The 24,236-nt window shown below is 44.6% G+C and overlaps 1 protein-coding gene across 1 annotated transcript in view; it reads left to right on the top strand.

Annotated features, from left to right (window-relative positions):
- Positions 1-23,204, top strand: part of POLRMT (RNA polymerase mitochondrial) — a 74,298-nt gene extending 51,094 nt beyond the window's left edge. The window contains exons 16-21 of the mRNA XM_081320773.1: positions 886-938; positions 2,596-2,694; positions 6,829-6,901; positions 8,713-8,804; positions 13,189-13,283; positions 22,649-23,204. Coding sequence (XP_081176899.1) covers positions 886-938; positions 2,596-2,694; positions 6,829-6,901; positions 8,713-8,804; positions 13,189-13,283; positions 22,649-22,698 — 462 coding nt within the window. The 3' untranslated portion in view covers positions 22,699-23,204. The remainder of the gene's footprint in view (positions 1-885; positions 939-2,595; positions 2,695-6,828; positions 6,902-8,712; positions 8,805-13,188; positions 13,284-22,648) is intronic.
- Positions 23,205-24,236: the final 1,032 nt, after the last annotated feature.

The raw sequence follows: 24,236 nt of genomic DNA, 5'->3' as shown, positions 1-24,236 counted from the left end.
CATACCATTTCAGACAAATTTTTGTCAACCTCCAGTGTTGGAGTACCCACAACTTCTGCAGGCAATTTACTCCACTAATTTTTTTCACTGTCAAGAAGTTTCTCCTTAGTTCCAGGTTGCTTCTCTTCTTGATGAGTTTCCATCCGTTGTTTCTTGTCCTGACTGCAGGTGCTTTGGAGAATAGCTTGACTCCCTCTTCTTTGTGGCTGCCCCTGAGATATTGGAACACTGCTATCATGTCCCCCCTTGTCCTTCTCTTCATTAAACTAGACATACCCAATTCCTGCAATTGTTGTTCATACGTTTTAGCCTGCAGTCCCCTAATCATCTTTGTTGCTCTTCTCTTCAATCTTTCCAGAGTCTCAGCTTCTTTTTTAATATCGTGGTGACCAAACCTGGATGCCGTATTCCAAGTCTGGTCTTATCAAGGCATTGTAAATGGTACTAACACTTCACGTGACCTTGATTCTATCACTCTGTTAATGCAGCCTAGAAACCAGCATTTACTTCTAATTTCCAACAAAAAAACACCCCATAGCAAACAATAGATTCACTTAACTGCGGTGTTCACTTAATGACCATGGCAGTCCCGTAACGGTGCTTAACTGCCACAAAACAGATCATAAAAGTGGGCACTTTCCCATGGTGATCTGCTTAATAACCATCACACGACCAAAATTTAGGCTCAATTATGGTAATAAATCAAAGTCTTTTAACTGTATGCGGGTGCATCCCATTGTTGGCAGGAATTGTACTCAGATCACGATAAGTACAGATAAATACTCTGAAAATCACTCTTGATCCTTGTGTTCTTCTCTGTATCGACTTTTAGGAATGCTTATAATCAAAATTGCTTTTTTTTTCTCTGTCTCTCTTTCTGTTCAGGTAAAGGGTGAGTTCCAAAACCTCCACTTAAAATCGAACTACAAGCTGGACCAGTGAGTATCTCTCTGAAGTAAAGACTTTCCTCTAAAGTCCAGAGTGGGAATAACAGGTCAAGAAGCAACTGATGGAAACCCAGCCTAGAACTAAGGAGGCATTTTCTGACAGAACAATTAATCAGTGGAAAGGCATGCCCCCGGAAGTTGTGGGTTCTCCAACACTGGAATTACTAAGAAGAGATTGGACAACCATTTGTCTGAAACGATATAGAGTTTCCTGCCTGAGCAGGGGGTTGGACTAGAAGACCTCTAAGGTCCCTTCCAATTCTGTTATACTGTTAAAAGTCCAGTTCTCCTTAATTCCAGTTGGCACAGTCTAGGAGAGGGGTAGGCAACCTTGGCTCTTTTATGACGCGTGGACTTCAACTCCCAGAATTCCTGAGCCAGCATGGCTCAGCTTGGAAACCTCTCCCTTTCCCCTCAGCATGGCTGGCTCAGGAATTCTGGGAGTTGAAGTCCACGAGTCATAAAAGAGCCAAGGTTGCCTGCCCCTGACCTAGGAGGAGCCTCTACGGTTATTTGCATCCTCCAATTAAAAAGAAAATGCCATTGATTGGATATGCTTAACGATTAATGAGGTTGTTATTATTATTTTTTTCAAATTATTCAATCCCTTATTTTGAACTAGGAAATATAGGAAGTATAGGGTTTCCTGCCTGAGCAGGGGGTTGGGCTAGATGACCTCCAAGGTCCCTTCCAACATCATCATCATCATTATTTATTTTGTATATTTTATTTATTTATTAGATTTAGAGCAATGTGATGGCCTAGCCCAGAGGTAGGCAACCTCGGCTCTTTTATGACTCATGGACTTCAACTCCCAGAATTCCTGAGCCAGCATGGCTGGCTCAGTAATTCTGGGAGTTGAAGTCCATGAGCCATAAAAGAGTCAAGGTTGCCTACCCCTGGCCTAGCCCTAGTGGGATGAAAATGCTCGCCTCCCACTTGGAAGGTTGAGAGTTCAATCCCAGGCAGTGAGCAGAAGTTGATCAGGGTGCAAAGATAAAATATCTCCTGCAAACTCCACGTAGGCGTCAGGAAGGGCATCCAGCCAGTAAATGCTCAGCTCCAGTCAGTCACCCCAACTCCACCCTAAATAAAAGGATTACAGGGTCGTAAAAAAGAAGTTTTGTTTGTTTATTAGCTTTGTTTGCAAATCCAAAACTTTTATTTATTTCCCTGTTTCTTAACGGTCCACCTCTGTTAGAGGTTTGGCTTTATATGTGAAATCAATTCATCTTATGTAGTCCCTACTTGGCTAGCAGATGGAGCATCCGAAGAGTTGCATCAATTTTCTCTAGTGGTACTGATTGATCTATCGGTCGATTGGATTTGTCTAACCATCCCTCTCAAACCAGCGACCGTGGCAAACAGTCATGCATCTAGTTCTTCGGGTGCTTCCTGACAAAGCACGTTTCTCAATCTCAGCCACGTGAAGACAAGTGGGCTTCGATTCCCAGAATTCCCCAGCCGGCATGGAATCCTGGGAGTTGAAGTCCACAAGTCTTAAAAGTGGCCACGTTTGGAGACCCTTGGGCTACATTGATGGGACTGTTGGATTGAAATGTGGGTAGCTGCTACAGATGGCTCTCGATTAGGGTGGATCAGACGGATCTGGAATTCAAATGCTTTTTCTGCTCTGTTTTACCTACAGGAAGCCAAATGTACGAAAGCAGAAGAATGCGTTCCCACCCAACTTCATCCATTCTCTGGATTCCAGCCACATGATGTTAACAGCTCTGCACTGCCAAAAGTAAGAAGGCCAAGAATGGAAATTTGAGGGACGGTGTGTGGGTGTGTGTGTGTGTGTGTGTGTGTGTGTGTGTGTGTTCCCGTTTGATCGGTACATTCATTTTTTTAAAAAAAATTGTCCTGCACACTACGGATAGTCCTCTACGTACGACCACAATTGAGCCCAAAATTACTGTTGCTCAGTGAGACCTTTGTAAAAAGAGAATTTTGCCCTCAGTTTACGACCTTTCTTACCAGCGTGGTTAAGTGAATCGCTGCAGTTGTTAAGTTTTAGTAACCCGGTTGTTAAGTGAATTGGCTTCCCCATTGAATAGTATAGAGCTGGAAGGGACCTTGGAGGTCTTCTAGTCCAGCCCCCTGCTCGAGCAGGAGATCCCATACCAGGGGTGGGCAACCTTGGCTCTTTTATGACTCATGGACTTCAACTCCCAGAATTCCTGAGTCAGCCATGCTGAGGGGAAAGGCAGAGGTTTCCAAGCTGAGCCATGCTGGCTCAGGAATTCTGGGAGTTGAAGTCCACGAGTCATGAGGGAGCCAAGGTTGCCTACCCCTGACCTACAGCGTCTCAGACAAGTGACTGTCTAGTCTCTTCTTAAAAAACCTCCAGTGATGGAGTGCCCACGATTTCTGGTGGCAAGCTGTTCCACTGGTTGATTGTCCTCACTGTCACTGACTTTGCTTGTCAGAAGGTCGCAAAAGGGGATCGTGTGAATTTTGAACACGTGACCCTGGGGATGCTGCAAACATCGTAAGTGTGAGAAACGGTCGTAAGTCACATTTTTCAGTCCCGCTGTAACTTAAATGAACTATTGCCAGTCAAGGACTACCTGTGTTTATGTATACAGGTAGTCCTTGACTTACGACTGGTCTCTTAGCAACCATTTGAAGTCCCCACAGACTCCAAAAATGAGACTGATGGCCCAGATTCAAAGTTCCAATATACACCCCCATCTCCACCCCCCACCCCCAGGCATGGTCAATATCCAGCCTGTGAGTTTTGATCACATGACCACGGGGATGCTGTAATGGTCATTTAGTGTGGAAACTAAAAAAGTCACACATCGCTTCTTTCAGTGCCGTGGTAACTTTGAATGGCCACTAAATGAATGGCTGTAAGACGAGGACTACCTGTAAATTCTGCACTGAGTGTTGTGGGATGGACTAGAACAGGGGACCCCAACCCCCGGTCCGTGGACCGGTACTGGGCCGCAGCACGCCAGCAACCGGGCCACACAAACAAGCAAAGCCCCATCCGCGGGATGCAGGCAGCACACAAAACCACACACCCTCCGGTCTGCGGAAAAACCTCTCTCCATGCAACCGGTCCCTGGTGCCCAAAAGGTTGGGGACCTCTGGACTAGATGACCTCTGAGTACACTCAAATTCTATTATTGTCTCACTGACTGGGCCCACTTCCTTCTCTGTTATCTTAGTACTGTTCAAATTCCCTTCTTGACTTGCTTCTTTCTCCTCCCAGCCAGCAAGGGAAGTTGAGGCTTAGCCATAATAATTTTCCTTCCAGTTACAGGTAGTCCTCAACTTACAACAGTTCATTTAGTGACCATTCAAATTCACGAGAGCACTGACTTCGGACCATTCTTCACACTTACGACCATTGCAGCAGCCCCATGGTGACTGTGATTTATATTTGGATGCTTGACAGCTGTGGTTCTTATTTATGACGTTCGCAGTGTCCCGGGGTCATGTGATCAGCTTTGGATACCTTCTGACATGCAAAGTCAAAGGGGAAGCCAGATTTCACTTAACAACCCGGTTACTAACTTATCAGCTGCAGTGATTCACTGAACAGACGTGGCAAGAAAAGTCTTAAAATGGGACAAAAACAAATTTCTTACTTAGCAACATAAATTTGGGGCTCAATTGTGGTCGTAAGGCGAGGACTTTCTGTATGTTCTGACACTTCTGGAACAGGAGCCGTCATTTTCTTTCACATTTATAGTCCCTATTTTTCCCGCCCCCTTCTAAAAGAAGAGTTAAGAGCAGGATTTTGAAGAGAGAGAAAGAGAGAGAGAGAGAGAGATAACCAACCTTTATTGTCATTTTTTTCCTGTGGGCACAAAGGTACACATTAAAAATGAAATTTAGTTGCTTGCTTTCAAAGTATACACATAGATAACACACATTTAAAACATACTATATAGAACATATGTATATAAGCATTAATCATTGGGTATCTTGAATACATAACGGAAGGAGGAAGCTTGAGAGTTCTCAAGGTTAATATGGTATGGAACAAAATTGGGACTGAATCAGGATGTTCTGCTTCGGATACCACGGAGCCTCCTCCTCCGAGAAGGTAACAAGATAAACAGGTCATGAAGAGGATGTGTTGGGTCCCAGATAATCTTACGGACCCTGCTCAAGCAACACTTCTGTGCTATGTCCTGGATGGGAGGGAGGGAACTGCCAATGATTTTTTCTGCCGTCCTCATCACTCTCTGCACCACCGTCCTGTCCGAAGCAGGGATGCTTCCAAACCAGACTGCGATGTCTCCTGTAGAAAGTGGTCTCCCTGTAGAAAGTGGTCAGGACGGGGGAAGGAAGATGTGCTTTTCTCATGCGAGGCAGAAAATGCCGGCGCTCCTGTGCCCGTTTCACCAGGGTCTCGCTGTTGAGCGACCAAGCCAGCCTACTTGTTAACTGTATATACAGTTTATACAATACTAGCAAAACAGCAGCCTTAATAACCATTGTGTATCAACATAGGAAAGAATGCAAGATCCGTGACCAGCCTTTGGCAAGACAAGCTGATAAAGGCCCCTCAGGGGGGGGGGGTGGTGTTCAGTAGCAATTCATTTCAATCATGGATTTCCACGCTTATTTATCATCTTCCACTTTGCGCCCTCAGCCTGCAGCTAGCAGTAGCTAGTTCAGGGAAATTCAGTTGCCAACTCATCTGCTTAATTCTCTGTCTTTTCTGCTTATTTGAAAGCATTGAAAGAATAAATAACATATTTTAAAAAAAAAATGAGAAAAAAAAGCATACAGCTTAACGACCAACGTTGGGGTCAGAATCAACCAGCTGGTTGTAAAATGACTCTCGCGGCAGTTAATAAAATCTCTGCTGTTGTTCAGAGAGTCAGGTGGTCGTTAAATGAATCCAGCTTCCTCCACTGACTTTGCTTGTCAGAAGGCAACTGCGAAGGTCGCAGATGGGGATCACATGACTCCGGGACAGTGCGACCGTCATAAATAGAGTCCTGTTGCCAAGCACCCAGACTTTGATCCTGTGACTCTGAGCATGCTGCGTCGGTCATAACTGTGCGGCCCACTTGTGAGTCACTATTTTCGGTGCCGTTGTAAATTCAAATTTTATTTATTTTATTTTTATTTTTATTCCATTTATATCCCGCCCTTCTCCGAAGACTCAGGGCGGCTTACAAGCTTAGCAGTAGCCTTCATTCTGTGTATATGCCTGCTTATTAGGGCTTTCACACATCCCCCAAGCGGCATTATTACAAAGTCATCTTATTGCCCCCAACAATCTGGGTCCTCATTTTACCTACCTGGGAAGGATGGAAGGCTGAGTCAACCTTGAGCCTGGTGGGATGCGAACCTGCATTAATTGCAGGCAGCTGGTGTTACTTAAGGAGGCATTAGCCCACTGCTCCACCAAGGCTCCAAAATGTCACTAAATGATTATAAGTCAGCATAGTTGCTGTATTAGCTGGAAAATAAAATAACAAGCATTTTATAGGTCTCCTACAATTTAGAATCCATTATTTCATTGATTAGTTAATAGACTGTATCAAACTAAAGTCATCCCATCACCTTGAGAAACAATTGTAAATCTCTACAACGCCATAAACAGGGACCTATTGATGTCACCCCTGTTTATCATTACATAAAATAAATCCCACTGATCCTATGTAAAGAAAGAAAAAGGACAAGAAAAGACGTAAACATACCAAAAGAAATTAGTCAAAACAATATTGTTCTAAATCTCATCCCATTGTACCGGACTGGTAACTACATCAAATTATTTATAAACACTGACCTTGCTTCTGAATACAGTACTGACTTTACATCAAATATTTCTCCCTTTAAAAAATGTTCTCTAAATATATAATTTTGCCTTATAGGGTGAAACTCATCTGTTTCTCTTCTTTTTCAGGGCCGGGATAACATTTGTCTCTGTGCATGACTGTTTCTGGACACACGCAGCAACGGTTGACTTAATGAATAAGGTCAGAATAATGGCATCCAAACACCTCTGCCTGTATCCTGCCTTGATGTAAGACAGGGCTCTTCAAACTTGGCCCTTTTATGACTTGTGGACTTCAACTCCCAGAATTCCTCGGCCAGGCACACTGGCTGAGGAATTCTGGGAGTCCACAAGTCATAAAAGGGCCAAGTTTGAAGACCCCCTGGTCTAGGCCAGTGTTTCTCAACCTCGGCAACTTTGAGATGCTAGGCCAGGGAATTCAGGGATTTGAAGTCCACACGTCTTAAAGTTGCCAAGGTGGGGAAACACAGGCCTACGTGACTGTAGCTCTCATCCTCAGATTCTTTTTATGTTAATTACATTTGCAAGTAGTCCTTGACTAACAGCCCTCATTTAGTGACTTCAAAGTTACAGTGGCACTGAAAAAAGTGACTTATGACCAGTCCTCACACTTATGACCATCGCAGCCTACCTGTTGTCATGTGATCAAAATTCAGGAGACCTTATACCAATGAGGCAAATAGTTTTTTGTGTGTGTGTGTGTGTGTGTGTGTGCCTTCAGCTTCTGGCGACTGCCTGGACTAGTCGTTATACCAGGGGTCTTCAAACTTCGCCCTTTTATGACTTGTGGACTTCAACTCCCAGAATTCCTCAGCCAGCCTGGCTGAGGAATTCTGGGAGTTGAAGTCCACAAGTCATAAAAGGGCCATGTTTGAAGACCCCTGCCTTATACAGTTGTACCTTGCTTTGAAACTCATCGAATTTGGTACTCAACGCATTTTGATGCAAATTTTTTCTCCCAGTACTCATAGTTTGCTTGATTCACGATGCACAAGCTAGAACTAGTCGGTGTCTCCTGCCTTGTGACTCACTACATTATTCCTTATGGGAAAAAAATTGGTTACAATTTTATTCCCATGTCTGCTTTGGGAATCCTCACTGTCCTTTGAGAATGTTCCATTCTTGTTCCGATCGGAGACTCCCGAGTCCCATCAGCCTCCTCAAGCTTGGCCAAGATTCGGGGTGTACAATCTGTGGAGCAGCTGGCTTGCACTTCTGCAGGCAGTCTTTGACTTAACCAGAATTGAGACCACAATTGTGGTTGCTAAGCAGGGTGGTTGTTAAGTGAGTTGTGCCCAAGTTTACGACCACTTTTGCCATGGTTTTAAGTGAATCACTGCAGTTAAGTGACTCATACTGTCGTTAAGTGAATCAGCCTTCCCACTTAGACATTCTTGTTGAAATTAATAATAATAAAAACAACAAAAACAATAACAACAACAGCTGGAGGGGACTTTGGAGGTCATCTAGTCCAACCCCCAGCTCAGGCAGAAAACCCTCCTATACCGTTTCAGACAAATGGCTGTCCAGTCTCTTCTTGAAAACTTCCAGTGTTGGAGCATTCACCACTTCTGGAGGCAGGTTGTTCCACTGGTTAATTGTTCTACCTGTCAGGAAGTTTCTCCTTAGTTCCAGGTTGCTTCTCTCCTTGACTAGTTTCCATCCATTGCTTCTTTTTCCTGCCTTCAGGCGCTTTGGAGAATAGCTTGGCTCCCTGGGAAGTTGGCTGGGAAGGTTGCAGATGGAGATCATGCGACCCCACCGGGACGCTGCGCCCATCGTAAAATGTTGATCACATGACCATGGGGATGCTGCAGCGGTCAAAAGTGTGAAAATCGGTCATAAGTCACTTTTTTTTTAGTGCTGTTGTAACTTCGAACGGTCACTAAACAAATGATTGTAAATCGAGGTCTGCTGTGTACTCTGTGGGGTTTTCCTACATGTTTCAGGAAGGACCAGAATGTCTTAAGTGTTTTATTTTCTCAATCCTAGATATGCCGTGAACAGTTTGTAGCCCTACACAGCCAACCCATTTTGGAGGACCTTTCAAAGTTCATGTTGCAGAAATACTGTTCTGATACCACGTAAGTTTGTCCGGACCTTTGGGATGTTTATTTTCTCTTTAGGTGAGATCAAAGGCATCTTTCCAGGTAGCCTCTGAAGCAAAATTAATCAACGGAACAATTAACCAGTGGAACAACCTCCCTCCAGAAGCGGTGAATGCTCCAACACTGGAAGTCGTTAAGAAGAGACTAGACAGGCATTTGTCTGAAATGGTACAGGGTTTCCTGCCTGAGCAGGGGGTTGGACTAGATGACCTCCAAGGTCCCTTCCAACTAATAATAATAATAATAATAATAATAATAATAATAATAATAATAATAATAATAATAATAATTTTTATTTATTTTATTTTAATCCCATTTATATCCCGCCCTTCTCCGAAGACTCAGGGCGGCTTACACTCTAAGCACAAATCAATGCTAAGCTTGTAAGCTTGTAAGCCACCCTGAGTTTTCGGAGAAGGGCGGGATATAAATGGAATTAAAAATAAAAAAATAAATAAATAAAAATGTGCTTAGCAATAGCCTTCATTCTATGTATATGCCTGCTTATTAGGGCATAATAATAATAATAATAAATAATAATAATAATAATAATAATAATAATAATAATAATAATAATAGTAGTAGTAGTAGTAGTAATAGTAATAGTAATAGTAATAATAAAAAATACCTGGTTGATACCTAGGATGCTGGCAACAACACGTGTCAACCATTAGTGCCAGTCAATTTGAGTGTTCAGTTGACTGAGTTTCATGTTTTATGAATAAAAGTTTTATAATAAAAAGATGGCCGTGTGAAACGTTGACTAGGATTCTGACTTTTCCCTATTCAGAAAACACCCCCCCCCCCAAAAAGGACTTTATGAGACAGCGGTGGCGCAGTGGTTAGAATCAGTACTGCAAGCTACTTTTGCTGACTGCCAGCAGTTCCGCAGTTCTAGTCTCACCAGCTCAAGGTTGACTCAGCCTTCCCTCCTTGTGAGGTCGATAAAATGAGGACCCAGATTATTGGGGCGGGGGGGGGCGGCGGCAATATGCTGACTCTGTAAACCGCTTAGAGAGGGCTGTAAAGCACTGTGAAGCGGAATATAAGTCTAGGACTAGGTGCTATTCCTATTGCTATTTTTTCCTACACTGATGTGATGGAATGTAAGGGTCCAAATTCCCAGGAGGGATGGGTGCATTTCAGAGGACATGATATGTTGTGGGAGAGAAAGAGGGTGAAGACAGCCCCTCCCTAATAGGTCTCAGAATACGGGCAGACCTTGGCTTACGACGGCAATCGTGGCCAGAATTTCCATTGCTAAGCAAGGCAGTTAAGTGAATTGTGTTAATTTTACCTCTTTTTTGCCACTGTTGTTAAAAGAATCACTTCTGTTGTTAAGCGAATCACGTGGCTGTTCAGTGACTCTGACCTCCCCCATTGACTTTGCTTGTCAGAAACCAGCTGGGAAGGTTTCAAGTGGCAATCATGTGACCTGGTAGACTGTAGAGCAATGTTTCTCAACCTGGAGGAACTTTTAAGATATGTGGACTTCAACTCCCAGAATTCCTCAGCCAGTGTGCCTGGCTGAGGAATTCTGGGAGTTGAAGTCCACAAGCCATAAAAGGGCCAAGTTTGAAGACCCCTGCTGTAAAGTCTTGAATATGTGAACAATTGCCAAAGCCGCAAAATTTGATCACTTGACCATGGGGATGCTGTGATAGTCTTAAGCGCGAGAACCAGTTTTAAGTCACTTTTTTCAGTGCCGTTATAGCTTTTGGCAGTCACTAAACAAATTGAGCACTTCAGTTTGGCTAGATTGATGTCGGGCACAAAACCCAAGAAAGACACGTGGTGATTCTTCCAAGCAGAATTGTTTAGATTCCCATAGCTATAGACAGAATTTTGCGACACTGAGAACTCTACTATACAGTATATATACTGTACATCAAGTAGTTCTTGACTTACAGCCCTTCATTAGTGACGATTCAAAGTTACAACAGCCCTGAAAAAAATGACTTATGACCGTCTTTCACACTTACGACCATCACAGCATCCCCAGGGTCACATAACAAAAATTCAGACGCTCGCCAACCGACTCATATTTACAATGGTCGCAGCGTCCCGGGGTCATGCGATCCCCTTTGGCGACCTTCTGACAAGCAGAGTCAGTGGGGCAGACTTAACAACCGTGTTGCTAACTTAACAGCTGCGGAGATTCATTGAAGAAGTGTGGCAAGAAAGGTTGAAAGAAGGGGCAAAACTCACTTATCTTGCTTAGCAAGGGAAATTCTGGTCCCAGTTGTGGTCACAAGTCGAGAACTGCCTGTACTCTGAGAACTATTATATCTATAACTATCATACGGCATCACAGTCTGCTTTGGAAGCATCACTGCTTCAGACAGGAAGGCGGTGCAGAGAGTGGTGAGGACGGCAGAAAAGATTATTGGCAGTTCCCTCCCTTCCATCCAGGACGTGGCACGTAAGCGCTGCTTAAGCAGGGTCCGCAAGATTGTCTGACATGCTACACATCCTCTTCACAACCTGTTTTCCTTGTTACCTTCTGGGAGGAGGGGGCTCCGTGGTATCCGAAGCAGAACACGCAGATTCAGCCATAGTTTCATTCCATACAGCATTAACCTTGTGAACTCTCAGGCTTCCTCCTTCCATTATATATTCAAGATGGACAGCGATTAACATTTATATGTTACTTATATGTTTAAGGGGGTAGGTCTATACGTATGTTGTATATAGTATGTTTAAATGTGTGTTACGTATGGGTACGCTTTGAGAGACGCAAGTAAATTTCATTTTTAATGTGTGCCTTTGTGCCCACAGGAGAAAAAATGACAATAAAGGTTGTCTAATCTAATCTATCACGGAGGCACTGTCTTCACCCTCTTTCTCCCACAGGCAGCAAACATCCAGTCTGAGTTGCCCCTCAGAATTCACCCCCTTCTTCCTGGGAATCCAGATTACTACATTCCGTCATCACCTCTGCCAACGCAGCAGAGGTGGGGAACTGTGGCCTTTTTATGACTTGTGGACTTCAACTCCCAGAATTCAACTCCCTGAATTCTGGGAGTTGAAGTTCACAAGTCATAAAGAGGTCCTATTTCTCCCCCTCTGCAATAGAGGGTTCTCCAAGCAGGAGTTCCCTCTGTGGATGCCTCATTTATTTTATGTTTCTTAATAAAAACAATGAGGCAATAAGGTTTTTTTTGTGTGTTTGTGCCTTCAACTTAGATAGATAGATATAACCTTTACTGTCATTTTTTTTCACTGTGAGCACAATGGCACACATTAAAAATGAAATGTAGTGGCTTGATCTCTGAGTGTGTACAAAATGTACAACTTCTGGCGACTGCCTGGACTAGTCCTTATAGAGTGGCACCTTGGCACGCCACTGCTTTGAAACTCATCGAACCGGGTACTCAATGCATTGTGAGGCAAAAATTTTGTCCCGTTACTCACCGTTTGTTTGGTTCTCGACACACAAGCCAGGACTTGTCGATGTCTGCTACCTTGTGACTCACTACATTATTCCTTGTGGGAAAAAATTGTTTGGTACTTACTGTTTTTGGTAGAGGTAATCCTCAACTTACAGCCAGACTTGAGCCCAACATTTCTGTTGTTAAGCGAAACATTTGTTAAGGGAGTTTTGCCCCATTTTACAACTTTTCTTCCCACGGTTGTTAAGTGAATCGCTGAAGTTATTAAGTTGGTAACAGGGTTGCTAAGTGAATCTGGCTTCCCCCTTTGGCTTTGTTTCTCAGAAGGTCACAGAACGGGGTCATTTGACCCCAGGACGGTGCAACCGTCATAAATATGAATCAGTTCCCAAGCATCTGAATTTTGATCATGTGACCCTAGGGATGCTACAAAAAATTATCAGGGTGAAAATGGTCATAAGCCACTTTTTTCAATGCTGTTGTAACTTCGAACAGTCACTAAATGAACTGCTGTAAGTTGAGGACTTTTTTTTAGAGCAGGAGACATAGAAGTGTCTTTTTCCCTGTAAAAGAAGAGGAACTTTTTTTTTAAGATGATGCTTGTCCTCTGCAGTTTTTATAAACATTTAGAGATCATCTTCGACTTATGACCGATCACTTAATGACTGTTCGAAGTTGCAACTTACCTGTAATAACGGAGTTACGGAGTTCTGATGGTTATGTAGTTCAACTGGGCCCCTCACCTCACCCTTGCGGTCACATGAATGCACTCCAGGTTCTTGGCAACCCCACTTCCATAACGGGTGTTGCACTGCCCTGCGGTCAAATGGCCTCGTTTGATGAAGTTTTACCTCTTGGGCTAAAACGGCAGGTTTTCAGCTTCGGTGAGAACCGATTGCATCCATGAGGTTGGGGGAAATTGGCATTGAGACCCTCTGTGGTTGACGTATTTCTTTCTCTTCCCAAAGTTCGTGTGAAAGCGATAAAAAGACCAAGGGCCAGAAAGCTGTCCAGGCCAGGATCCAGGAGCTGAAAGCTTTACTGCCTAATATCCCCAAGAAAGGTAAGAATAAAAAGCCCCTTGATTGGTGAGACCGAGTATTTAGGCCAGGGGTAAGCAACCTTGGCTCTTTTATGACTCGTGGACTTCAACTCCCAGAATTCCTGAGCCAGCCATGCTGAGGGGAAAGGGAGAGGTTTCCAAGCTGAGCCATGCTGGCTCAGGAATTCTGGGAGTTGAAGTCCACGAGTCATGAAGGAGCCAAGGTTGCCTACCCCTGGCCTAGGGGATTCTGAAGGAAGGCCGTGCAAAACCTTGATGGATATCCCTGCTTAATTGTTTTAAAGATGAAAACCTTTACCAGTTGAAAACAATATTTGTAGCTCAGGGTCGAAATAAGGGGTCCTCAGTGCTGTCTGAGCTTGTTTTCTTTCAGACGTTTCATTACCCAACTAGGTAACATCATCAGTACTAGAAGGAAGTGGGTTTTGTGGATTGGAGGAGGAGGAGGACTGTGGGGCCTTGGTGCTCCCTGAGCTTGGTTGTTTCCTTGCAGACCTTGCGTTACCCAACCAGGTAACATCATCAGTGCTAAGAGTAATGATGTTACCAAGCTCAGAGGAAGGACCCCACAGTCCAACCTTGAAACTTTATTCAGCAGTGATCAACATTCATGGCAAATTGGATCCAGGTAGTCCTCAACTTACGCTCACAACTGGGACCAGAATTTCCATTGCGAAGCGAGGCAGTTGTTAAGTGAAACATGTGGCCATTAAGCAAATCTGACCTCCCCCATTGACTTTGCTGTTGTTAAGTGAGTCGCGCTCAATTTTACAACCTTTTTTGCCACGGTAGTTAAATTAGGGCAGTGATCCCCTTACTCACTTTCTGTGCCACCCATCTGCCCTATAAGGCGATTCCGGGTGGCCTGCAGATTATAAAAAGACAAATAGGTAAATGATTAAAGCACTAAAACCATGCAATTGAAAAGTTGTTAAATGAGTCATGCAGTCGTTAAGCGGATCTGGCTTTTCCCATTGACTTTGATTGTTGGAAGCTGGCCCGGAAGGTCACAACTAGTAATCACATGACCCTGGGACACTGCAGCCATCACAAATAGACGTTGGTTGCCAAGCACTCAAATTTTGAATTTCTTGACTGGGTCACTTGGAGGAATTAAGCTACTGATCGCATGCAGCAACACACCAAGGTTGGCAGGAATCCAGGGTCAGTTCCTGGGACAGCCACCATGTTAATCCAGAGATGCTTCTCCTGGCATAACCAAATCAGAATCCACCTTGGAATCAGTTTTAGAACGGTGGCATTCCACATTGTAAGTACTGGTGTTTTTAGGAGAAAAATCCTCCTGCAGGCTGACGGGGCATCGCCACTTCTGACCATCTCCAGTACTTTTTAATCTTATCTGCTTGCCTCTTCTACCACTGACGCTCTGTGGTTCTGCTCTGTTGATTGGTAACAGAGACTCACCTCTGGCTGTGTGATTAGTCAGATCCCAGCAACACTCAATTATTTCATGCTGCCCCAGACTTCAGTTCACCCGTCTAATCTCCAATAATTTTTGCAAAGAATAAGTTTTATAAAGGACACAAAACCTAACACAAACTAATAAAAAGAGAAAAGGAAAGAAAGTAAAGGTGTTGAAGCCACAGGAACCTTGGGAGGAAGTGATCATGCAATATTGGAATTCAACATTATGGAAGCACAAGCAATAGAATACAGTCAAACTAGACTGGACTTTAAGAGAGCTAATTTCAATAAACTTAGAGCTTGGGAAGGATTCCATGGATGAGAATCCTCAAGAGGAAAACAACTCAAGAAGCTTGGGAAATTTTGAAAAGTGAGATAATAAAAGCCCAGTCTAGCACAATACCAACAAAGAGGAAAAATAACAGCTCTCAAAAAAACACTGGAAGTTTTTAAGAAGAGACTGGACAGCCATTTGTCTGGAATGGTATAGGGTTTCCTGCCTGAGCAGGGGGTTGGACTAGATGACCTACAAGGTCCCTTCCAACTTTACTATTATGATTATGATTAAGAAACCAGCACGGCTGCATAAAGAACTCTGATAAATTGAAAGATAAAAAGGACAAGTATAAAAAGTGGAAAGAAGGGCACATAACTAAGTCAGAATGTCAGCAAATAGCCCGTGCCTGCAAAGACGAAGTGAGGAGCAAAGACGAAGTGAGGAGCGCTAAGCCTCAAAATGAACTAAGGCTTGTGACCAAAGTCAAAAATAACAAAAAAAAGCTTCTTTCAACATGTAAAAAACAAAAAGTAAAGGAAATGATTGGTCCAAGATCCTGGAGCACTGGGGAACTACCAGAGGACTGGAAAAGAATCCCACCAGAGGGATTCGTACCTGGCTGACAGGCCGTACTCAGCATGTGGTCCTCAATGGAACCGCATCTACATGGATGGAAGTGTGTAGTGGGGTGCCCCAGGGCTCTGTTCTGGGCCCAGTGCTCTTCAACATCTTCATCAATGATTTGGATGAGAGGATAGATGGGGAACTCATCAAATTTGCAGACGACACCAAGCTGGCAGGAATAGCCAACACTCCAGAAGACAGGCTTAAGATACAGGAGGATCTGGACAGACTTGAATACTGGGCGCTATCTAACAAAATGAAATTCAATGGTGAAAAAAGTAAGGCAAGAAAAAACAAATGTACAGGTATAGTAGTGGGTACCTTGCTCAATAGTAGCAACTGGGAGGGGGATCTCGGAGTCCTAATGGACAATCACTTAAATAGGAGCCAGCCGTGTGCTGCAGCTGCCAAAAAAGCCAACACAGTGCTAGGCTGCATTAACAGAGGAATAGAATCAAGATCACGTGAAGTGTTAATACCACTTTACAATGCCTTGGTAAGGCCACACTTGGAATACTGCATCCAGTTTTGGTCACCACGATGTAAAAAAGATGTTGAGACTCTGGAAAGAGTGCAGAGAAGAGCAACAAAGATGATCAGGGGACTGGAGGCTAAAACAGATAAGGAACGGCTGCTGGAATTGGGTATGTGTAGTTTAACGAAGAGAAGGGTGAGGGGTGACAGGATAGCAGTCTTCCAATATCTCAGGGGCTGCCACAAAGAAGAGGGAGCCAAGCTATTCTCCAAAGCACCTGAAAGCAGGACAAGAAGCAACGGATGGAAACTAATCAAGGAGAGAAGCAACCTAGAACTAAGGAGAAACTTCCTGACAGAACAATTAATCAGTGGAACAACCTGCCTCCAGAAGCGACGAATGCTCCAACACTGGAAGTTTTTAAGAAGAGACTGGGCAGCTATTTTTCTGAAATGGTATAGGGCCGTGGTGGCGAACCTATGGCACAGGTGGCACGCAGAGCCCTCTCTGTGGGCACGCGTGGTGTTGCCCCAGTCCTAGGCCTTCAGCTGGGTTTTATAAAACCTTTTCGCTTTAGGCCTCTGCCGTCATGTGCAAAAAACAAAAAAAGGTTCAATCAATCAATCAACTTCAACTTCTCGCGGGGGGGGGGAAAGATCTCGCAAAGTTGGAATTGATGGATTGAACTTTTTAGTCCCACCCAGTCTGCCGTTACCACTGCAGCCACGCCCACCCAATGGGCCACGCCCACCCGGCACCCAATGATACATAAGTGGGTTTTGGGTTGCAGTTTGGGCACTCGGTCTGTAAAAGGTTCGCCATCACTGGTGTAGGGTTTCCTGCCTGAGCAGGGGGTTGGACTAGATGACCTCCAAGGTCCCTTCCAACTTTACTTTTATGATTATGATTATCAATGGGTGAAGAAGGGAAGGGAAGAGAAAGGGGAGGGAAAGGAGGGGAAAGGGAATGGAATAGAATAGAATAGAATAGAATAGAATAGAATAGAATAGAATAGAATAGAATAGAATAGAATAGAATAGAATAGAATAGAATAGAATAAGGAATGGAATGGAATAGAGTAGAGTAGAGTAGAGTAGAGTAGAGTAGAGTAGAGTAGAGTAGAGTAGAGTAGAATAGAAGAACGGTAGAATAACAGAGATGGAAGGGACCTCGGAGGTCTTCTAGTCCAGCCCCCTGCTCAAGCAGGAGAACCTATACTGTCTTAGACAGGTGAATGTCCAGTCTGTTCTTGAAAATCTCCAGTGATGGAGAAGAGGAAGGGAGAGGAAAGGAAAGGAAAAGAGGAAAGGAAAGGAAAGGAATAAATAGAGAAGGAAGAGAAAGGGGGAAATGTAGAAAACGCTACCTGTGCCTTTTCCCCTTGAGAGCGAGAGCTCCTTCTATGCCTCATTGTTTGGAGAACTGACTGCAAAGTAGACACTCTCCATTCATCAAGACTAATTAAGACCATTAATCAAAGCCTGGTTCTAGTCCCTTTTGTACAGGTACTCAACTTGCCATCACAACAGAGCCCAAAATTTCCCTTGCTAAGCAAGGCAATTGAGTTTTGCCCCGTATTGCAAACTTTCTTGTCGCCGCAGCTGTTAAGCGAAATCGTGCAGTCACTAAGTGAATCTAGCTCTTCCCCCCCCCTTGACTTTCTGGTCAGAGGCCAGCTGGGAAAAGTAGGAAAAGGGGATCGCATGGCCCCGGCGGGGACAATGCAACGGTCGGAAGTAGACGGGCCAGTTGCCAAGTGCCCAAATTTTGATCACAGGACTAGAGATAAGAGGCAGTTGAGCCCTCAGAAGGAAAATGAGGGTGAGAATCACCTCAGAAGGAACCCTCCCTAGTTTCCAGAAGTGGGTGGGGCTAACTGACTCATATTTACGACAGTTGCCGCGTCCCAGAGGTCACGCTATCCCCTTTGGTGCCCTTCCGACATGCAAAGTCAGTCCCAGATTCACTTAACAACCATCACACTAACTTAACAATTGCAGTGATTCAATTACGGCAAGAAAGGCCGTAAAAGGAGAAGGGCCAAATTCACTTCACAAATGTGCCGCTTAAAGAATTTTTGGGCTCCGTTGTGGTCGTAAGTTGAGGAATGTCAGGGGTGACATCCATTCGTGCAAATGTGACGAGCCTTGGTTACTTCCTTTTGCAAACGTTCATTTGGGGAGTTGACGGAGTTGTAGGAGATGCACAGTGCGCAGGCGAGTATCTCAGTCCCTTTCGACTGTCGCCGGGGTGTCAAAAGCAGGTGATTGAAGTCCTGTCGCGGCCCAGATTGGTGAAAATTGATGGCGCTATATTGTTATTGTTTTTCAGTGGGAAATGCGTAAGAATTGTATCTGGAGCCTAAAATAGACACCACAACCAGCTGTGCTCACAAGCATGATGCCTTACCCCCCCCTTTTACAACCCCCCCCCCAATGTTAAGCGTGACTCGAATGATGCTCCTGTCCGCTGTACAACAGCAAGATTGAGCTTGGTGACTGAGCAATGAGTCATTGGCTTATCTCCTGTTGCTAAATTCCTTGGTCCAAGCCCATTAAGACTGCGTTAAGACTGAATTAATTGCATTGTTCTAGCACAGGGGTCTTCCAACCTGGCCACTTTCAGACTTGTGGACTTCAACTCCCAGAATTCCTCAGCCAGGCTGGGCTGGCTAAGGAATTCTGGGAGTTGAAGTCCACAAGTCTGAAAGTGGCCAAGTTGGAAGACCCCTGTTCTAGCAGTTCTAGCGTGGCTGGCTGAGGAATTCTGGGAGTTGAAGTCCACAAGTCTTAAAAGTGGCCAAGTTTGAAGACCCCTGTTCTAGCAGTTCTAGCGTGGCTGGCTGAGGAATTCTGGGAGTTGAAGTCCACAAGTCTTAAAAGTGGCCAAGTTTGAAGACCCCTGTTCTAGCAGTTCTAGCGTGGCTGGCTGAGGAATTCTGGGAGTTGAAGTCCACAAGTCTTAAAAGTAGCCCAGGCGGGAGACCCCTGATTTAAGCAACAGAAAAGTAGGGTTATGGAGCGCAGATTATGGTTGATTGCACAACCAGATGTTCAGACTGGTTTCGGCCTGTTTATCTACCTATCGACCTGGAATAGACAGAGGTGGTTTGCAGCGATTTGATTATTATTTGCATTGATATGCTGCCCAGCTTGTTTAAAACATGAGAACAAAAAAGGAGAAGCAAAAATGGATAGAGAGGGCAGGACAAAACTGGGTAGAGGTAAAACAAAATAAGCCGAGTTAAAAGGAGGTGTCGGTTGTCCTTACCCAAGGCCTCGGTGATCGTAGCCAGGGCTTCTTGCCCTTCCGAACAGCAACAGAGTGGATCCCCTTCAGAGGACAAGGGCTGCTTCTGAGGTCCCAATAGATGGCACTGTTTAATCATAAAAAGGGGCGAAACTCACTTAACAACTGTCTCGCTTAGCAACATAAATTTTGGGCTCAGTTGTGGTCGTAAGTCGAGGAGTACATTTTATCCTATTGCTATTATTTCTATAGCCCTGAGGCAGGGGTCTTCAAACTTGGCCCTTTCATGACTGGTGGACTTCAACTCCCAGAATTCCAGTTCGTTTACTGACTGTTCAAAGTTACAACGGCACTGAAAAAAGTGACTTATGGCCATTTTTCACAGTTACCACCTTTCCAGCATCCCCCGTGGCCATGGGATCAAAATTCAGATGCTTGGCACCTGGCTCATATTTATGACCGCTGCCGTGTCCCAAGGTCATGTGATCCCCTTTGGCGGCCGTCTGACGAGCAAAGTCCATGGGGGAAGCCGGATTCCTTGAACTACCGGGTTACAAACTTATCAACTGCAGCGACTCGCTTTAACAACCGGGACAAGAAAGGTTGTAAAATGGGGCAAAATTCACTTAACCAATGTCTCACTTAACAACGGAAAATTTGGGCTCAATTGTGGTCATAAGCCAAGGGCTACCTGCAATTGCTATTAGTGGAACAATTACACTTAGTATACGCCGTTACAATTCAGTTACTACCACAATACTACACTCTGCAGTCATGCTAGTGCATAACAATGCTTTCTTTCAGACCAACACTGTTCTGCCTTAATTCCTCTCTCTGGCATTTCCTCTGCTTTTCTCTTCTCTGTTCCCGGCTGGCCTGCAGAGTATTTGTAACCTTCCACCTCCTGCTTTTATACCTCTCTTTTTCCTTCTTGCGTCTCTGTACATTCCCCCCCCCCCGACCATTCACTCCCACTGAAGGAAAAACCGCTTTGTTTTACTCGGCGACTTTCTCCTGTTTGCTGGTGGCTGCAGCGCTTCCCAACCACATGTGGCTCCTGCAGTCTGCCGCTCCCACACCTGTGTCAAGGTTGCAGCTTTATTGGCAACTCTGCGGTGCTGACGCGGAAAAAGGCTTAAATGAGGAAGGAGGAGGAAAGCAGCACAGGAGCCTGCAAATTTTCTCAGCAGCATACTTGTCCACATAGCTCACCCTCCCACATTTCATTTCATTTCTTATTATATGTGTATGTACATAGATATATCACCCTTATTTTTACAAATAACTTAAGGCCCCAAACATACCTAATATTCCTTCTACCTGCCTCTTCCTCATTTCTCTACAACAACCCTTTGAGCCCAAAGTCACCCAGCCAACTTTCATGGCTAAGGGTGGGACTAGAACTCACCATCTCCTGGCGATTGGCCCAAAGTCACCCAGCCAACTTTCATGCCTAAGGTGAGACTAGAACTCACCATCTCCTGGCGATTGGCCCAAAGTGACCCACCCGGTTTTCATGCCTAAGGCGGAACTAGAACTCACGATCTCCTGGTTTCTAGGCCATCACCTTAACCAGTAGGCCCAACTGGCTCTCATTTATAGTAACAGTTCCAAACTTTATTTCAAGCTCTTTGCCCATCAAATCTAAGAAAAATAATTCTGGCTCCATTTTCATATTTATTGTAAGAATCTCCGGAATCAGAATAAAACTCTTGTCCCAATATTTCTCCTTTGGAAGGAGCAACGGTGTCCCAAAACGTTATCCAACCCTTGGCTTGTGTTGCAGTTGATCTCAGCAAAGCCTCGGGCACCAAACTCCTTCAGTTTGGGCCTGATGCCATATGATTTACCAGTTTGACCAACCGGCCACGCCATGCTGCTCTCATCACTTGCTTGCATTCTCTGCAAACCTGCTTTTGGCAGGGAAATTGCTTCTCAGGGTGTTCCGAATACCATCTCACCCAGTCCAGTCTGTGGCATTAAAGCAAGCCATGGGGGCCTTGTTGTTTGAAAGACAACGTTTGTGTACTCCTAAGCATATCCTGTGGGGTCCCAGTGGTATTTCCGTTGGCAGACGTGTACCCACCTGCAGAGAGAATCCGTGGCTCACTGCCAGAATCTGTCACTTTGATATATATTTTTTTTGTCCCCGCTGGCTGAGGAATTCTGGGAGTTGAAGTCCACAAGTCTTAAAGTTGCCAAGGTTGAGGACCCCGGTCTAGTGATTAAAGCACCAGGTTAGAAACCAGGAAGGTGAGTTCTTTAGCCCTAGCTTAGCCACGAAAGCAGACTGGGAAACCTTGGGCCAATCAACAGGACACTGAGTTCTAGTCCCGGCTTACGTATGAATGCCAGCTGGATGACCTTGGACTGGTCGTTCCCTCTCAGCCCAACTCAACTTCACAGGGTTGCTGTGGAGAAAATAGGAGGAGGAAGGAGTATTGAGTATGTTAGCCAGGTTGAGTTATTTGTAAAAACAATAAAAGGCAATATAAATAAATAAATAAAACTTTGAAACCAGGTGGTAAATAACCATAGCTCCCTTCCCTTGTTCATTCATTCATTCATTCATTCATTCATTCATTCATTCATTCATTCATATATATCCAATAGCAATAGCACTTAGACTTATATACCGCTTCGCAATACTTTAGAGCCCTCTCTAAGTGGTTTACAGAGTCAGCATGTTGCCCCTCAACAATCTGGGTCCTCGTTTAACCGACCTCGGAAGGATGGAAGGCTGAGTCAACCTTGAGCCGGTCAGGATCGAACTCCTGGCAGTGGGCAGAGTTAGCCTGCAATACAGGTAGTCCTCGACGTGTAACAGTTTCTTTAGTGACCGTTCAAAGTTACAACGGCACTGGAAAAAAAGTGACTTACGACCGTTTTTCAGAGTTACGACCTTTCCATGATCATGTGATCAAAATTCAAAAGTTTGGCAGCCGGTTCATATTTATGACCGTTGCTGTGTCCCAAGATCATTTTGCAGCCTGCTGACAAGCAAAGTCCATGGGGGAAGCCGGATTCACTTAACAACCAGGTTACTAATTTATCAACTGCAGTGATTCACTTAACAACTGAGGCAAGAAAGGTCATTAAAAGGGGCCAAAAATCCACCGTACAGATGTCTCAATTAACCACAGGAATGTTGGGCTCAACTGCCTTAAGTCGAGGACCGCCTGTACTGCATTCTAGCCGCTGCATCACCAGGGCTCCATCCCACACCCATTGATTGGACTCTTGTTGGCTTACATTTTTCCCAACCGGTATTCCTTCTTCACTTTTTCCTCAATCTCTCTTTTTTCTCCTCATCAGGTGACTTCAATCTAGAAAAGGTGAAGAGATCAGTCTACTTTTTCAACTGATTCTGCAAGGTCATCTTTCTCCTGATCCTCTCTACATTCGAACTTAGACCTGGCCGGGGTGTCCGGGGGGATATTGAGAAGGAGCAACTTCCCGTTTTTCTTTCCAGTCTCTCTGAATGGGATTGAAAATGTACCCGGTTCCTTAAATTTGGTCCCTCTCTCAGTGCTTCTGGAGGGAATCAGCCTGACAAGGAATTCCTTCCCCACAGAGGAGTTGGAAACGCGTCACCCCAAAAACCGGGTTTTTAGGTTTATCAGGGACACATGAGTGTGCCAACAGGATGTTTCTCCGTAGATCGTCTGGAGAAAGGACTCATTTTGGCCCCGCCTGTCTCTTCTGGAAGAAAATAATTGTTGATATTGGTTTTCACTCTTGGGGGGTCCTCGGCTACCGAATCCAAGATTGCGTTCCTCTCCCCTTTTCAATTTTTATGCACTTTCTTCCTGTTGAGGGGACATCCCTCCATCCCGGCTATTTCCTCTGGCAATTGCAAATAAAGTAAGTATTTGAAATATAAGCCGAGCTTTTTGACTCGTCCTTCTAGGTTTCGCGACGAGGGGAGGTAAACTTAGGAAAAAGTCTTTGGCTGCAAAGTGTTGGTCACCACCATACCCAAAAAAAAAAAAGACGCGGAGGCTCTAGTAAATGTTCAGAGAAGAGCAACGAAGATGATATAACGGCTCTGGAGGCTAAATCATATCATGATCGGTGGAGGGAGATAAGTATATCTGCCTATCAAAGAGGAGAATTAGGGTTGACATGGCAACTGTCTTCCAGTACTTGAGGGGTGGTCACAAAGAAGAGGGGGGTCAATCTGTTCTCCAAAGCAGCTAAGAACAGGACAAGAAGTAAAGAGAGAAGCAACCTAGAACTGAGGGAAAAGTTCATGTCAGCGAGAACAGTTTAATCAGTGGAACGGCTTTTCTCCAGAAGTTGTGGGTGCTCCATCACTGGAGATTTTTAAGAAGAGACTAGACAGTCACTTGTCTGGAATGGTATAGCGCACGGGTCTTCAAACGTGGCCCTTTTATGACTTGTGGACTTCAACTCCCAGAATTCCTCAGCCAGTGTGCCTGGCTGAGGAATTCTGGGAGTCGAAGTCCACAAGTCATAAAAGGGCCAGGTTTGAAGACCCTTGCGATATAGGGTTTCCTTCTTGAGAAGGGGGTTGGGCTAGAAGACCTCCATGGTCCCTTCCAACTCTTGTTATTCTGTAGTATTTATTTATTAAATATATATGCCACCCACAAGGCGACTCTGGGTGGCTTACAAAAGATAAATACAAAACCAATTTAAATTTTTAAAAAAGCAACATGAGACCAAGGGGATGGTCTACATTTTTTTTATATCTGCAGCAGAATACCAACTCATACTCAGCTGGAGGTCTGTGGGTGACAGGACAGCAGTCTTGCAGTAATTGAAGGGTTGTCCTAGAGCAGGGGTAGGCAACCTTGGCTCTTTTGTGACTCGTGGACTTCAACTCCCAGAATTCCTGAGCCAGCATGGGGGAACTATGGCCCTTTCATGGCTTGTGGAC

Source organism: Vipera berus (genome assembly GCF_964194415.1).
Source record: "Vipera berus genome assembly, chromosome: 1".
Taxonomy (NCBI): Eukaryota; Metazoa; Chordata; class Lepidosauria; order Squamata; family Viperidae; genus Vipera; species Vipera berus.
This window is presented reverse-complemented; position numbering and strand designations above follow the sequence as displayed.